Source organism: Anas platyrhynchos, chromosome 4 (genome assembly GCF_047663525.1).
Source record: "Anas platyrhynchos isolate ZD024472 breed Pekin duck chromosome 4, IASCAAS_PekinDuck_T2T, whole genome shotgun sequence".
In the NCBI taxonomy this organism is placed as follows: domain Eukaryota; kingdom Metazoa; phylum Chordata; class Aves; order Anseriformes; family Anatidae; genus Anas; species Anas platyrhynchos.
The window spans coordinates 11,985,352-12,003,212 of NC_092590.1; the positions used below are offsets into that span (position 1 = coordinate 11,985,352).

General features: G+C 44.7%; 1 protein-coding gene across 2 annotated transcripts in view; it reads left to right on the forward strand.

The window, feature by feature from the left end:
* The first annotated feature begins 202 nt into the window (after positions 1–202).
* The window catches only part of UNC5C (unc-5 netrin receptor C), a 246,336-nt gene continuing 228,677 nt past the window's right edge, over positions 203–17,861 (forward strand). For both annotated transcript variants that reach the window (XM_027455666.3, XM_027455667.3), the window contains exon 1: positions 203–647. In XM_027455666.3, the coding sequence (XP_027311467.1) occupies positions 524–647 (124 nt within the window). In that variant the 5' untranslated portion in view covers positions 203–523. The remainder of the gene's footprint in view (positions 648–17,861) is intronic.

Below are 17,861 nucleotides of genomic sequence, written 5' to 3' on the forward strand. Positions count from 1 at the left end.
GGAGAAGAAACCCCCTCGGGGACGGCTCCCCCCGGTGCAGCCCCTCGCCGTGTCCCCCACCCGGGCGGGCAGCGGGGGGCTGGCTGCGAGCGCCAGTGCGCGCCTCGCCATCCGCGCAGGGGAGCGGGCGGCGGGGGCCGGTCTGCGGCGGGTGGTTCCCAGCCTCCCCCGCCCCCTTTCCCTCTGGGTTCGCTCCTCGGCTCCTGCTCGCATTTGATCGCAGGCGGGCGGCGCAGCCCCTCTCCCCAGCCCGGCCCGGCCCGGCCCCCGCCCGTCCCCGCCCCGCGGGTTGCGGGCTGGAGGCAGCCGTGCCGAGCCGAGCCGAGCCGTGCCCAGCCTCGCCGTGCCGTGCCGTGCCGTGCCTCGCCTCGCCGTGCCTCGCAGCCCTCGGGAAAGCATCTCTCCGCCGCGCTCCGCGCCCCTCCGCGCCCGGCCATGCTGTGCCGCTGCCCCCCCCCGGCCAGCGGAGCCGCCCCCCGCGCAGCCTGAGCGCCTCCGGGAAGCGGCGCTCCGCGCTCCGGCCATGGGGAAGGGGCTGGAGGGCACGGCGGCCCGCTGCGGGCTGGGACTGGGATACCTGCTGCACACCGTGGTGCTCCCCGCGCTGGCCGTCCTGGGGGCCAGCCGGCCCGGCTCCGCCGCGCAAGGTGAGGCAGCGGAGCGGGAGGGGGAGACCTGCGGGGTGCCGAGGCCAGGAGGGGTTTTCTCGCCACGCGTGAGCCGCCCCGTCCGGGCACGGGCGTGGGGAGGGTCCCCGGGAAGCGGCGCGGGACCGGAGAGGGTCCGGGGGAGCCGGGGGGCAGCGGCGGCTCCAGCCCCGCCGGGCTCCGCTTGCGGGCGCACGCCCCGGAGCGCGATGGAGCCGGAGGGAGCCGCGGCGTCGCCTTTATTTTTATTCCCCCCTGCGCCGGAGGAGTGCTAAATCCGTCTCTGCCAGCGCCTGGGTGTCGGTGCCCCTGCCAGAGGGAGAGTGCCTCGCTCCGCCGTGCGCCCCGGGGATGTGTGGGGAGCATCACAAAGAGCCCCGGCGCGGTGGCACCGGCTGGGGCTGCCGCAGGGCAGGCAGGCACAGCGGGAGGCTTCTTCTCGTGCGAGCCGCTGCCAGATAAAACTTTGCCGGTGCTTTTCTCCTCTCTTCCCGGGAGTTAGAGCTCAAGTGGAAATGGTGGCTTCTGCTGGGAAATACTTTTCTGCGAGCTCCTCAGCGCCGGGGAGAGGGAGGTTGCTGCTGCATGTGGGCACAACCGCACACGGCAAGGATGTTCGGCTTCAGTAAAGCGTTTGCAAATTCCTGGTGACACGGGTAGCGAGAGGAAGGAATTTTAGAAGCCGATTTTTTTTTTTATTTTTTTTCCCACCGTATGCCACCAGGAAATCACAGCGCGCACCGAAGCCTTGATTTGGAGGTGCTAGCGTAACGCGAGTGGAAGAATGCTGCTTTTCTCCCCCCAGCATCCCCGATGAGAGGCACTTGAGACGGCCACGCAGACCTGACCCCGGGCTCTCACCCGGCCATTACAAGGCATGCTCTGCCCTGGCCTTTCTGCCCGGAGAGCCGTGTGGGTTGCTGTGAGTGCCGCTGCCCCGGCAGGATTTCAGGAGCCGTAGGCTTGCTGGCAGGGGCTGGATGCGCCCTACATCGTGTCTGTGCATGTCACTGCGCGTATCCCTTCCCCGCTGGTACTTGCTCCGTCCTCAGAGTCATGTTTCCTTAATGTGCCGGGCATTTATCTCGTGGGGATATCAGAAACCTGGTCATGAAAAGGAGGTTGCAGAGAATGGGAGTACGGAATTCATTATGTGCCGTGTCACATTTCTGCATCGTTTTCTTTCCCTGCTTGGTTTCGTGGTGGAGATTGGGCAGGCTTGACTTTTTGTTTTTAGAGGTTTTATTAGCACAGCGTGCGTGTAGACCGAGATGTCAGTGCCTGTGTGTCAGTCTGTGCAGACAGGGGGTGTGAAAGGGAGAAGAGCCCCTCGGGTGGCTGGACCTGGCACAGAAAGGAGCCCCGAATTCACGTGACAGATGGTCCGAGAGGGGAAGAAGGGACGTGCTGTGTCTCTTGCTGCTTCAGACCGCACATCTCCCTGACACAGGGCACCCACACCCTCTCCGATGGCCTCTCGCTGCCACGCGTATGTTAACGCAATGCTGCCGGGCAGGAAGGATGCACACACACCTCGGGAGAGGGGAGATGATGGGAGAAGGGAGAAAGAAGAGGGGAAGGGGAGAAGGTCCAGGGCCCTGATCCTGGGCCGGTGCCTGTGTGGATGCTGGGCAGGAAGGCATGGGTTCAGGATCTCTGGTGGGTGCAGGTGTGCTCACGTACTGAGAGAGGGAGCAAGAGGTCCCCAGCACCGTTTTCCATTGTTTGCCACATCACAAACTTTCCACAACCATGTGGAAAAAACAGGGACTGTGGCCGGGAGGTAATCTTTTGGTTTTGAGTCATTTTTCCGGGCCCGCTTTTATTTTCATTTCCTGTTTGCTGGAAGTGGGTGCAGGATTTGGGTGCAGACCTGGTTTTGGCATCTTTCCCAGAGCTGGGGGATTGTCTGAGCAGTGTTTGCCTTGGTGATCTTCATGTGTGTATACGTAGTGCTTCTGTAAGGCAATGAATCAACAGTTTAACTATGCCCTCTTCAGGAATTTTTCTCACCATATAGCACTGGGCAAAGTTTCACCACTGCTTTATTTATATATTTCCAAAAATGCACAAACGTTAAAGGGATCCTTACTCAACCCCATTCTCCAAAGTCTTCCTCCAGCTGGTCCATCTCCTCCAAAATGGAACCACTCTGCTCATGTTTTTGTTCACAGTCCTTTGGAAGCAGAAGAAATGGGATTGGGGGAACCTAACTTCCAAACTGGTCTTGGTCTTCTGATTTTCAGTGGGTCTGGAGCCAGCTGGCTTGGTTTTAATCATGCAAAGAGTTCAGTCTTCACTTGTGATACCTTGAAAAGGAAAAAAACAACCCCAAAACAACCTTAAAGGGGTGTCTGCAAACCGCAACCACTGCCACATAGCTATGATTTTAAGAGGTGGGGATGGGAAGAGAACGAGGCTCTATACATTTTTATTTTTTTTTCCCAGTACTTGCTGCTAATGCTATTTCTCATTTTGCTTTTCTTCTCCATTCTTCAACCAGTTTTATCTTTTGAAGCAGGCTAGGGAAGCCGTGGGCATTGTCGGGGCTTCTGCTTTCATGCTTTCCTTTTCCATTGCTTTTTGGAAAATAAATTTATCAATTGAGTATTTGGTGGACCAGCCTCCACGCTTCCTTAAAGACAGATTTGTATCGCTGCATCCCAGAATCCTCCTGTAAGCTGTTCAGCAGACCTAAATACACTTTTTTATTAGCATTTCTTATCTTATTATCTGAAGCTGTCTCAAGTATTTTTCCGTTGTTATCAGGAGAGAACAGGAAACGGCCCAATGTTGGAGAGAGCCCGTAACTTTTAAAGGGGGGTGAATGGGGCCAGGGGGATTATTAAGCCAAAACCAACTCTGATGTGTTGTTTGCCATATCCATTACACCACTATAAAAAGCCACATCAGAAGGAGAATTCAATTGCCCCAATGTGTGAAAGAAAAGAGCAACCAACTCTGGACCCAAGCACCCACCTGTGCCCAGCATCTCGGTGCTATCTGCCCACAGAGCAACTTTTCCTGCAGATATCTGGTCAGCTGGGTAGTAAAGGTGTTTGAAGAACTTTTTCCTGTGGCCCCACTCTCTTTTGAGGGTTAGGTGGGACAAGAGGGAGGGTGGGCTATGTATGTGCAGTGACAAGCCATACAGACTGATACTGAAGGTGTAAGAGATGGATAGAAAAGTCAAAGGGCTGCATATTAATCAGTTTTTGTTTCAGTTTTTCCTTTACAACACATTACTACATTTTTGACGCTTAACCCCTCAAACCTAATTAAATTAAACTGATAATTTAAGAAGAAAACTCTAAAAGAGCCATATGTGCAGATATTTGTCCTACCCCAGCACAGCCTTTATTAGCAACAGCAGCAGTTTGAAAATGCTTGGTGCGGAAAAAGTGAAACACAACATGTGAACGTACTAACCTTTTGGGGATGCACTTCGTGATTAAATACCTAAACGCATCTCGTTGAAAAAAGGGGGGGAAATGGACTTAATTCTCTTGATGCATCAGTGGACCCCTTGTATTTGGTCGTGTGGATGTAATTGTATTTGCATCAGTAAAGCCAAGCAGTATTTCACTGCAAACAGATAAACTCATTTGGAACATTAATCTGTTCTAAAGGGATGTGCTCTTGCAGATCTCAGGGATGTTCACGAGTTTGGGCCGGATGTTGCAGCCCTTGCTCATCCCCAGGAACATTTTAGGACTGCAGGAGGCTTCACTGAAAGCAAGGTGGCCCCGCCAGGTTGCCTTGGCTGGCTGAGGTGTGATTTCAGCAGGGTTAAAATGAAGTCAAGAGATCCGTCTGTGGAGGAGAGAGCTTCTCCCTGGGAATAAGGGAGTCAGAATCTGGGCTTTTGTTCCATCAGCCTTCAGTAGCCAGTTACAACAGTTATTAAAAAAAAAAAAAAGTGCATCAAATACAGCCCCCTTCTGATGGATTTTCAGCATTACTGTCCTTGTCATTCTTCTGTGTGGTAAGCATGCGCTAGTGCATCTCAGCATTTCACCCTGCATGTTTACACTCAGTCATTTTATTTGGACCCTTTGTCACACAACTTTTTTTTTTTTTTTTTTTCGTAATAATTTCAAACCCCTGGTTATTCACTGTAATTTGGGACTCACTTTGTGTGTGACATCCAAACTCAGAAACAGGAAAGAGCATTAACCATATTAAAAAGATTTTCCTAATTTGATTTTCCAAACACAGCACGTCTGACAGCCGTGTTCCAAAGCCAGGCAAATCACTTCCATAGCTGGTCTGCACAGCAAGAGAGAAGAAAATGTGGGTTACATTTATTGGGCATTTTCAGATAAATACTTTGATTTTTGCACAAGTAGAAGACTGATGTTTAGAGGCAGAGTCTGCCCAGTTCAGTTGAACAGGACACAGAGCAGCATCAGTTCTCATGGTAGGTGAGAGGAGCTCGGGCTGGTAGGCCAGTAATTGAGTGTTTCTGAGCTGTGTATGATTAGTTTTGCGTGTATGGAAAACACTGAGGAGAGTTGTGGTTTGAAAAGTGAAGCTACTCTTATTTCAGGCTATCAGCTAGGTAGGCTTGTTTGGAGCAACCTGATTTATATGTTTCTTGCTTTCTGGTGTCTTTCTGGACTTTTAAATCATTGGAGTTTTGAGGAATCCAGTTCCCGAGTTCTGGAAAAAGGGAAACAGCAGTCGCTTTTGTATCTTATCATAAACATATGTTTTAATTGATAATAATGGTGATTTTTCTAAGTAAATTTCAGAATAGTGGATGGTTAGCTGGCATTTAGACAAATAGGATTTGACTCAATGTGCGTCTCAAGCATTCAGATCACTGGTTTGTCATCTAAAACATGTCAGACCTTTGAAATAAAGGTTCATTTAATCACGAGTGCCCTTCTTGTGCAATATGTTTCATACATGTATATGGCACTGTAATAAAGTAAAATGTCATTGCCTTTCCCCTTCTGTCTGTCGTCCCTTCTAGGTGGGGAGAGGAGCTTATATTAGCGAAGTGCACGCATTGTTAGCCACCCAGTGGAGGTATTCCAGTTTAGCAGGCAGAGATCTTGGCACTGGTGCCAATAAAGCAGTAATTACATTGCCTGTCATTTTCATTAGCCATCTTCGCTTCCACGTTCCACTCAGAGGTATAAAACAGCGCGAGCTTTTAAAGCCTAAGTCAAGGATTAACTGTTAGGGATAAGAGACACGCGGCGGTTTTCCAGTTGGCTACAACCTTCGTCAACAGAACTGCAGAACAACGCTGTACAGAGGCACAGTTCAGTGCTAACTGCTTCCAAGGACTGAAGGGATGGCGGTGTTTGAAGTGATTTATTGTGTGTGTTCCGTAGAGTCCAGTCTCGGGAGCAGGCGCCCCTGGAGCTTTCCATCATAACATTATCCAAGAGGTGATCTGAAGGAAATGGGATTGAGTCTTCTGGGAGGCCAACTGTATGCAAAGACAGACTTCATTTGCATCATTTGTAAGCAAGCATTTGAAATTATGGTCAAAATGGAAAAGGTTACGAAGCAGCTTGCATTGAACAAATGGAAATAACAACATTCCCCTTAATTTTGCACATACTTTGTTTTTTGTTTCTCTCTATTTTATTTAATGAGGTCGTCTGCAGATATTCCAACCCCAAACTCTGGCAGTGTGATAGGGAGAGGATGTATTTAGCATTGTCATTGGTTTTATAATGGGTATGCTTAAACATTTAGCAGAACATCAGTTGTGTGGTGTGGTTTTTTTTCTGTTTAGATCCATCTTTTGAGGGTAGGCACGTGGCATAAATCTGACTGTAAGCCGTGGGCATGCACACTTGCTGGAAAAGGTAAAGCAAAGCCCCAAACTGTGTTGTGTTCCCGTCGCTTTCCTCCAGGCTGGCTCTGCTGATCCAAACAGCATTCACAAGTAAGGCACAGCGACTCACAGTGCTGGGCAAGAGCTGCCAGAGGTTTTCCCAGCTTGCCGTAACCTCGGAGATGCTCGTGCATAGCCTTCCCCCTAGGTAGTCATCACAAGAACAGCTTCCTGTTTGCTTTCATAACTCCATCCCAAATCGCATCGCACGTACGTTAAGCAGGAAGCATGGGATTTCCTCCTAATTCACCAAACACTGGGATTTGGGGAGTCCCTTTATAGCTTGGCATATTATTATCCAAAAGCTTGAGCTGGTGGAACAAAAAAAAAAGCTTCATGCAAAAACAGTTTCACTTAAAACCAACCTTTTTATCAATATGGAAAGCTCCATGGGGAGAGAAGAATCAATTTTGTTTATGTGCATTGGGGAGAGGGGGTGAGGCTGAAAAAAAAAAAAAGAAAGAAAAAAAGAAAAGAAACCCTAATGAAAACCAGAAGAGATTCAGTTATTTTAGTGAAAAGGTCAATAATGCACCAAATATTTGCCATGCTGGCCAAACTGTTTTTACATACCCCGTCTGAAAATCTCTCAGATGCTCAGTAAAAATGAGAAATAAAAAAGTTATGGAATCTCCTGACAATAACAGCTTTCATTTCCATTTCTCAAAATAGTCCAACCAGCCTTGTGAAAAAACTCACTGTTAAACTTGACTTACAGTCCTGGTTCTGCACTGGTTAAGGCACACATTTACAGCACTTTCTAGGTCTCATCCTCTTTTTTTTTTATTGCACTGATTGGACTCTGATGCAGGCTGAGGTAGAGAGACCCAGATTTGCCATGGTGCCTGACTCGGGAAGGACAGGCAGCACTGGGTTTAGGGGACTGCCCTTGCCACTCCCCAAATACAGCTCTCCCAGCTGCTCTAGCTTGTGTGGGTGTGTAGCAATCCCATAAAAGCAGGGGCTTCCCATACATTAGTATGCAATACCGCAGTGCTTAGTGCCTCTTCAAATTTCCTTTGTTATGAGTCCTACATTGGCAGAGCAAGGAGGAGACAGTGAATAAGCTGTGTATGCTCACATCAGCTAGTGGCACTGATAGGGGACATCTGAGGTTGCCTCTTCAGGATGGCTTTGCTACGTGGTTGGATTGCTGGAGATAATGGGAGGCTCTCATTTGTCACATCCCATTAATTTCCTAATTTTTAATCTGTCTTGCTGAACTGAGAGGACAGCTGTTTTTATCTCTGTTGGGTGGAGAGACGTAAGGTGAATCACCTAAGGGTGTGGAGCAAATGTGTGTGGAAGCCAAAGTGAGAACTGGAGGCTTCTGAATGCCAGAGGTGGTGTTTGGTGCTCCGGTCCCTCCTTCTACTTCTCAGCCAAGGCCAAAGATGGGGGCTGCAGAGGCCATGCTACATTGAAGGCTCTCAAATGCTTTCCCAGTGTTGAAGTTTCTGGGTTCCCCCAGCAGTTTGTTTATATATGCTGTTATCTCAAAAAAATGTATAAAAAATTAAGCAAACCCACACGCCATCGCTCAGAATAAGGATGCTTCCTGGAAGCTGTGTCTTTACATTGGCAGATATTTAGGGTGGGCTCATTTACTCCCGTGAAATGCACAGCATTATCCCAAATTTGCACGGAGTGATAGCAGATCCTGCAGAGGACTGCAACACAGCTGCAAATGGAATAAGGATCACCGCCTAGGGTGGATTTGTTTCGTTTTGTTTTAGTCTTTAATTCAGGAATATCTTATTCAACTGTACGTCGTTCATCTGAATGAAGCAACTTACGCTCCAAAGGACCTTGCTGCCTTACCAGTGGCACAAGCTATGAGGTTACCGAGGCAATTAAATCAGCGGCTTTTTTCTCTCCTGGAGGTAACATTATCAACAGTAATGCTAAGGAGCTTGGAAAGATTTTACTGGCCTGGCAACAGCTGAGCATTTTCTTGTTAGATAGTTCCTCCCAATCCCTTTTTAGTTATTTTCAAGAAGTAAAGTAGCTTTATTTCTTAGCCTCATATTGAGTGAGAGGTTGAAACGTTAAGCTCTGTGGATTAATGGTGTATCCTTTGAGAGAAAGGAAAGCTTGCACGTTTTCCTTGGTCCCCTGAGTGCTTGGATGCGATTGTTTGAGAAATCTTGAATTTCATCAGCTAGAGAGGAGGGAACAGGCAAGTAAACCTTGACTGATCTGTCAAAAGCGTTTGTCTCCATTGCCACAGTTTTGGAAACTTGTTTGAACTCATCATTTTTCCACAGATGTTTCTTTGCTTGAATTTAGTACATATCATGTGAGGCAGGGAGAAGCGATCACTATGAGATTATTAGAAATTCAGAGACTCTTTGAGAGGCATATTCTAAACATAAACTTGCTAAAATAATGCTTGGAATGTGAATTTCTCTACCCTTATGATGTTTGGTGTGTTTATGTATCGTATAGATACGTAGCTTGTCTTATTCAGTCCCAACATATGTTTTTATACTCAGAAGTTTACATATTTAAAGAAAATGATTATATAGTCTCTCTGAATGAGGTTAATTGCAGTTCATTCATACCAAAATCGAGGAATACAAAGTGGGACAGAATAGCAAGTGAGACTGATTCTGTTCTCATGTGTCCGATTTACCTACACGGACTGAAACAGAGTTGCTCCTATTTGCTGGGAGTAATTCAGAGTACACACGTGCACACTCTCTTGGTCTGAATTAATTTCCCCTTTCAATAACGTATCTCCCAGTTTTGCTGGCTACTCATGGAGTTAGCACATGTATTCCTTTCGCCTCAGTCATACGGCATCCAGGCTTTCCAACAGCAACCAGAGCCAAAAGCATAGCAGCGAGGTGTCCAGGCTGAGATTTTGGATTGTCTACAGCCAGCTGAGACTACAGTGAAACCTCTGTGGCTTGGGCTTTTCTTTTAGGATTAGGACAAAATTCGCTAGTGTTTTCAGCTAGGAGGAGATAAAGTTTCCCCTCTCAAACTTGGTCACTACAGATCTGAAAATCTGAGTTTATTACGGAAAACCCAAGGGCTGTCCAGTTAAGGGATGGGGTTATAATTAAACGGTGCAGAATGTGCCCTTGTACCAGCGCTGTTCTCACTGAATTGGCTCATGAATTACTAGTATTCCTTGCTGTAAGCTCTTTGGCCCAAAAGCTGCGCTAGTTTTTGGCAAATCATCATGCCCATTAAAAATTCCTTTCACGCAGACGTTGCAAACATAGCTTAGGGACTTCCTTTCTGCTTCCTCACCAGTTTCTGAAGGTGAGGGTAACTTTTTCAGTCTCTTGCTGAAATAAAATGCAGCGATCTTCTTATGCGGCATATCTATGCTGACAAGGATGCAAGTGCTGTTTTTCCTTTTCTTCCTCATTTAAAATAACTGCAGCTTAGAAGATAGGAAATTCCCAATTTCTTAGCTATGAAGTAACTAGGAAGTTTGTAGCTAGAAAGTTCAGTACTTGAGGTGTCAGTGAACTATTGGTTTCCTTTATTTCCACCACCACCACCCCAGTACTTATATCAGGGAGAGACTTACGCTATATGAGGCCAGTTTGTGGCCAACAAAAAATATAGCTCCATTAATTTCAAAGCCAGGACACAGGGGCTGAGCTGGTTCTGGGTTAAAAATACATGTATGTCAACACAAGAGTGTGAGTCTCCAGGATGTACAGACCTTGATCTGGCCTTCTTTTGCTGGCAAGTTTGGTTGTGTGGGTTTTTTTTTTGTTTGTTTGTTTGTTTTAAACTCAATAATTTGTACAATTCCACCTATGTGTCATGATGTGGCTTTGCTGTAGTGAGATTAATACCATGCCCTACTTGAAAATCTGTTGTCGAGGTTCTTCCAGGTATTTTTTTTTTTCTCTTGGGCTTTGTCACATTATTTTTTTTCTCTTGGGTTTTGTCACAGGTAGGAACACTGACAGCCAAATGTCACCAGCTGTAGGCAGATACCTACATAAATATCTATTACACACGAATGCATGGCAATTTCCTGCCTCAGCAGTCAGTCGCTTTTGAGCTAAAGCCCTCTACTTCTAAAAGCATGGGCTTCTGAGGCTGGAGTTAGAAATGTAACCTGGTAGCTGGTAACGAAAGTGGTAATTATCCTGGGTTAGGCTGTGGAATGAGAAGTGCCGTCTGCCTTTCACAAGCACAGTAAAAAGGCAAAATTGTTCAGCTTTTGCTCGCTTTTGTGCTTTACGAGTCCTGAGTATGTCTTGTGTATTAAACATAGCTTATTGGATAAAACCTACCAAGTCTTGAAAACACAAGTGCTAATTTATTTACTAGCTTTGTAAACATTTCTATCATTTTGCAGTCTCCAGTGGAAAGTCTTAAATTTGCATTTATAAGAAACATTTAGGGAGAAAACTGAATTAAAATGACAAAGTGACATTGTGTGAAGTATTCATCTGCTAACATTTTACTGATGAGCTTATTTGATGAGAACTTGGTTTCATCGCAAAGATCTTTTCTCTTGGGGAAATCAACAGATGACAATAACTAGATCAAATTTTGCTTTCTATCTCATTAGTTTCACTGGATTGCTTGGGATTTACTCACCTGCAAAAGACAAGAAAAATTTGGCCTTTTGTCCTTTTTTCTTTTTCTTTTCTTTCTTTTTTTTTCTTTTTTTTTTTTTTTTTTTTTTCCTGTTTCTATATCTGCCACTACCAATGCAGGACATGTATGTTGCTCATGGAGACTGGGCTAAGGTTAAGTTGCTTTTAAAGATAACAGTAGATTCCAGCGTCCTTGCATTTGTTTTGTATTTGGTGACAGTCACTAAATCAGAGGAAGGAATGTTCAAACAACACGCTTGAGGAAAAGTGATTTTTATAGAAAGGGCCCATTCCTGCTAATAGCCAGTAACTGCACATAACCCCACTGACATTAAAAGTCCATTAGCTAAGCCCAGTTTAAACAGCAGCTGATGCTATGTCAGCTAAATGTACATTGGAATTTTTCATGTAATGCAGCAATAGCACTTCTGTAATTTTTCTAAAAGTATGTACATTAGGGAAAGCAAATGTCATCTGATAATAGTAAGATGAAGAGTTCACATTAAAGTAGGGAAAGTTGTAATCAAACTAAAGTTCCCATCTGGCTGCATTAACAGGAAACTAAAATAGTTACAAGAGAAGCAAGGAGTGTCAGGTTTGTGAATTAAAGCTAAATTAGCAAATCCAGGGTACAGTCTTCTGTAACACAGTATAACCTCAGAGGTGTTTATCTGTTTGGTTCTTTACTCTGAAATAGATTATGGCCTTGTCCAGGAAAAGTTTCTACTGAAGTCAGTGGGATGCTTTGTCATGTGCGGCTCTGGGCTACCATGGGATTTTTTTTTTTTTTAAAAAAAAAAAAAAAAAAAAGTTATTTGCTGGCTATTAGGAAATATGTCTCATTATGGTGGTGGTGTGAAAAGTAGCTTGTCAAGATACTGTGTTTGTATGTCTACAGCTTTCAGTTCTAGTTAACCATTTGTATAGCAAATAGCATCTACCCATACCAGCATATCAAAAGGAGGAGGACAGGGGAGCATGGTGAGAAAATGGTGCATGTTTGTTGAAAAGAAGCATGACAGGTGTCAAAAGAGTGGAAATTAACTTGTTATTTATCTTCAAAAGCAGCCAGCAGACTAGGGACCTCATGCTTTGGTCTTGGGGCCCACTGAAGCACTGGTTAACACTCAGTTTGGCAATCAGTGCAATTCTAAAAAGTTGTTTTGAATTCAGCTTTGAAAACAGATATTGTGCTATAAAGCCCTTGTGGAGGCAGACTAAGGGTGGTTTAGTAAGCTAATGGGAGAGCTGGAAGCAGAGGGGTAATTAGTCGCTTGCTGTCATGCTCACAACCCCCTCCACCTCCTCTTTGCTATTATCAGTCCATTAGTGAAACCTTGTACAAGTACTGACAAGAGCAGAGCTTAAATACCTGATCGGGGTAGGCATACCCACAGCAAAAATCCTGCAAACGCATCCAGAGGGCTCACTTAAACTCTTAACAAACCGTGTTAATAGTGCAAAACTCGCATATGTGTCATGAGGCTGGCTTGAATTTTTTTCTTCCCAGGCTGGAGGAGTCGACATTAGTAGCGTGCCCAGAGCAGACCATGTGTTTGTGAACCACAGGCTTTAAGGAGAGTAATTCAATTGCATTTTTTTTTCCCTTCTGGAACATAACATGTAAACATATTACTGAACTAAAGCCTGGCTTTCATTACAAGCAGTAACTTTTTCATGTTGACAGATTTTCACATGGAAAGCTTTACTGAAAATGAGAGGAGACTTTTCTTGCCATCATTAGTTCTTGCTGCTTAGTGCTTTTATCAAGTACAGTAAAATACCATTTGAAATTAATTCCAAGCTTATATGGACATGTTTAATATAATTACCAAACAAAATCCTGTTTACTAACATATTGCTTGTGAAACCAGTCTGAATAATCTGGTCTCTGGCACACATGAATCAGGCAGTAATAACAGCTGTAAATATTTCACAATATACTTAGAGTGCTTTGATTTTAATACTGAATCCACTTTTGGGTTTTAAGGATAAAACATAGGTCAAAATTGACTTTTCCCATATGTTTCTGCCTCCTCTCTTGCACTATTCCTCCTGTAAGTTATTAAAAAAAATCATTATTGTATTTGCTTATAAAAAAATAAATATATACACTTTCATGTGCTGGGAGAATTATGTAATTGAATTATGCTGGAGCTAAGAAAGCGATGCTGTTCACATTGGCATGGGACTCTAATACAGTCATGATTTTTTTTTATTGGAAAAAGCATTGCAATGCCAATACTTTTTGTCTTTCTGAAAGTTTTGCTATTTTTATCCATCTGGATGTCTGTCTGTTGTATGCCAAACCTGAACCATGTGCATAATCAGCTTCTACTCACACTCTTATGTAGATAATTCAGAGCCCCAAAGGGCTGTGAAAGCCTAAGGTGACCAGAAGTTTGCAGTCGAGCGTTGGGAGACTTGTAACCCTGTGCTGTGTACTCGGCCCAGTTTTGCTGGGAAGACTTTGAGCCTGTATTTCAATAGAAAAAGGGAAGGGAGACCAACAGCCTGTCTACAACAGAAATTTGGGGTTGCATGAGGCTGCTAAACAGTCTTTATGAGTTAGGGTTGTGCACACAATGTGTTCGGTTCAGCGGATGGCCTTGACATTTCGTAAAAAGATTTATAGTCACCCCTCAAGTCATTTTTCCCTGTCCCAAACAAAGACACTGAAAAACAGTAATGTAAACCAAAACATTTTGCAATTTTTGTTTACTTTGGAATGTCCTTTACCCTGCAAAGTGAAATAAGAAATAAAGCAACCAAAGTACCATTTTGAAAGACAAATTTGGAAAGCGTTCACTTGGGGGAATTTTTACCTTTGTTCTGCAGTTGGATTCCCTCCGTAAGTTGACATAAATTGGCAAACGTTTTGGCGATTGCATTCTTTGAAGGAACTAGTAGTCTCCAGAAATATGCCAGGCTCTTTCAGGAATGCTCTCTGCTCTGAGCCATGAGCTTCTTGAACTTCCCTCAAAATGAAGAATACAACCCAAAATTGTTATCAGTTAAGTGGAAATGTTAGGAGATGTTTCAGAAGAAGACATTTTTCCTACCTCCACTTTCAATACCCAGAAGTTGGCTGTGAACAAAGAAACAAAGCCTGGGATATGTTCAGGTGCTCGAGGTGTGTGACCATGCAAGGCGAGCAGAGGACAGATGGAAACTGCAGGGTGTCTTTGCTGGTTTCCATGCACTGGGTGGCAGCAGACAGGTGTTGGTTACAAGGGTAATGCACTGGTGGCCTCTGTGGGGAGAGGCCAGGGTTGACCCACAGGAAACAAAGCCAGCTCCAGTGAAGCCACTGCAGGACCCAGCTGAGCCCACCACCCATTGCCCCTGTGAAAATATATTTAAGAAAGGGCAAAAGCTCTGGACAAGCAGAGCGGTGAACACCCAGGTGAGAGAAGAAGGAGAGGAGGAGGTGCTCCAGGTGCCAAGGCAGAGCTTTGCCTGCAGGCCATGGAGAGGACCATGGTTGATCAGGTTGTCCCTCTGCTGCCCATGATGAGCCCACGCTGGAGCAGGTGTATCCTGAAGTACTACTGCCTGTAGAGCAAAGTTAAAACCACTGTATTGCTTGTTTTCTTAAGTGAAAGACCAGATTTCACCTAACTTTGCCTTGCTTTTAGATGCTCAGTGTGTTAAGATACATTAATGTATTTTCATAAATGTTGTCATCATCTTGTGATCAATATCAAGCATCACTATCAACATATGGGCACCTAGGAACACATAACTATGGTTTGCAAAGGTGTAAATATACAATGTGTAACAGGTCCTTGTCTCTAGGGAGATTACAGGGCTTCCTGCATGCAGCACGTTGATTTTGGAAAGCTGAAGTCCCAGTTCTCTGTTTTCTGTAGTATGAGACCTTGCACTGAAGAACATTGCAGTGTATGAAAAATATCAAGTTGCTTTTTTATGTGTATGTGCAGGCCAGGCTGTATCCACTGTCACTGGGAAATTATTAGTGTGCGTGAGTACATAACCACAAGGACTTTCTGGGCTGAAATAGCTCAGGTAAGCCTACGTCCCAGAGATGCAACTGAAAGGCTCATGCAAATCTGTTGTAAGTCTGTTGGCCATGAAATATTGTTTGAGAAGATGCACTTAGCTGCAGGGTAAAGAGTTGTCCAGAGAATAGCCCTAGGCCCAAAATTCAGTTCTCCTGACTCGTGCTCTGGGTTGTTTACCGTGGAGTATCAGGCGATGTGACCTTTACTTTTCAGCTGCCACCCTTATCTAATTGGCAATACAAGTAGCCAAAACACTTAATGAGAAATTATGCAATGCCATATTTTCATGACTTGAGGGCCACCAAGTACAACCTGTGTGTGTGAAAACCACATGGTAGTAGGAGCACGGGTCTGGAACTGGGGAAGGCCAAAGGTGTTTTGTTTGGAAAGGAAATGGACACCAACTGGTTTATGTATCCACATAAATGCATATTACTGTATTGAGGTGCGCAGGTAAATTGTGTGTACCACTTAGCCCCATCTGTTCTTCATAAGTTTCAGTCCCCAGGCTGTAGTTTTTGAAACTTCCGATTATGCTTAGATTTGCTGATTTTCTAGGTGAAAGAGCTGGCCTTCAGCAAAAGTGTTTGTCTCTGGTGCTCTCACTGTGTCTGAAGCAAAGCAGCTTCCCTGAGTTCAGCACGTGCCTCGGTGCAGCACCAGCTGAGGACTGTTAGCAGCTACAGTTTCTGCAAGAGTGTATTCACTGGGGAGAGATTTCTATCTTGTCTGTTGAGATGGAAAAGTTGCCGTGACTCTAAGAATGCTTTTTTTTTTTTAAAAAAAATGAAATAAAGGAGCAGAGGCGGCAACATACATCAGAGAGCAATCCTAATGTTAACAAAGAGTCTTTGCCACTAAAATGGGGAGGAAAATGTTTCTATCTTTACAAGATCTTGTCCTACTTAAAAGAATAACAACATTAACAAAAAGATAGGCATCTAGAACCTCAGTTATTGGGTAAAAATGTTTTTATATGACTGCTAGTTATTTGGGGCTCTCCTATTTTTTTTATTTTATTTTTTAAAGTATAGCTCGCAGAAATTTTCTTGGAAAGTTTTTTGCAGCCAGACATCACCCCGTCAAGGCAAAGCCTCTGCAAATCTCGTAACTAAAAGGTGTGTGCACATTGCCCCAAAATGTCACCCTACTGCTGATCAGCAAGTGAGGTGAACTTTTCCCAGCAGGTCTCCGTGCCATTGAGGCTGTCGCTCTGGCTACTGCAGTGGCCAGTCACTGTTGGCCAGCTTAGAGGGTATTTACAAAAACAACATTAAAACTGTATTTTCCTCGTTAGCTTTTTTTTGCAAAGTAGGCAACAGAAAATTAAAGCAAACAAAAATCAACCTGATTAGGATTAGTGGTTTCAAATACTAATTAGTAACAGTAGAAAAAAACCCATCTCCCTGCAGAATTAAGAGTTTTGAATTCATTACCTTATTTATTTTCATTTCCCTGGGTGGTAAGACAGATACTGCATTGTATCAAGGAGCTAAAGCATCCTCTTTCCCCCAGAACATATTTATAAAGATGAAGCACAAAGCGAGCATTCTATTTAACTTGCATGAAGACTTGGGATGGGAACAAACGTATTTATGGGATTTGAGGGTAGGGAAAAGCAGTATTTTGATCCTCCAGCTAAACAAAAATGTGTTTTGGGGAGCAGGGTAGTCGTGTGCATTTCGGAGCTGATTCTGAAACCCACGGCAGACGCAGGCGCACGCAGGCGGTCTGGTTAAGGTTACTAAAGCATGTTATGCATTATGCTACTTGAGGCAACAAAGGGAAGATTATTATAAAGAAACCACTCCTTTCTGTGTGGACACCGGCGTACACAGAGCTAACTTGTCCTGCCTAATTACCGCAAGGGCTTGTGCAGTGCTCTTTTACTGGTGCTTGTTTGCAATCAAGTGGGCTGAATGGTGCCCTGACATAAAACAGAGGAAGTGGTTAGGAGACAGGCCTGTAATTACCAGCAGCAGGTGCCCATAAAGAAATGCCAGCGAGATGTTTGGAGAGGCAAATGCTGCTTTGGGAAAGACCGCAGGACCCTCAGTTCAGCCTGGAAGGCAGTTCGGGAGGAGCTGAGGCAAGCAGAGAACTCCTTGAAAACCAAAAGGAAAGTCACGTGAATTGAAGGGCTCTTAAAGTAAATGTTTTACTCTCTGTATGATTTTATCTGTAGCTTTGTAGCTAAAAAGCCTATTAAATAACAAAGTACTTAAAAAAAAAAAAAAAAAAAAAGACAAAAAATTAATATTTCCACCCAGTTATCTCTTGAAGTAATGTGGGTGTCTTTTTAAGGGAGTCTGTTCTTTATTCATCCAAAAACTATTTCAGATGGGGGGGTGAGAAGTGGAGGGATCACTCTGAAGAACAATTTTCCAAATGAATCCATTTAGCCACTACAGAGGATACCAAAGGGTCATTATTGTCTCTGAATGCCAGAGGAAACTGTAAAACCAAACAAGAGGGAAAAAAAAAATACAGAGAAAAAAGGGGGAAGCGTACAAGCAGACAAGGTGTCTGAGTGAGAGTTTTGGAGCAAATCAGAAGGGAAGTCTTGGTAAAAAGACCATGGACCAGGCCCCTGTTTTTACTCTGAGTGCAGCTGCCAAGGCAGGGCCATTTGTTATCAGCAATTCTCCAGTTCGGGTGCTAGGACAGGGGTCATTGTGGTGTGCTTGCTGGGTACACTGAGCTGTAAATTATGTAAACAGAACTGATAAAGTTGATTTAAGCATTTTTGGGCTTC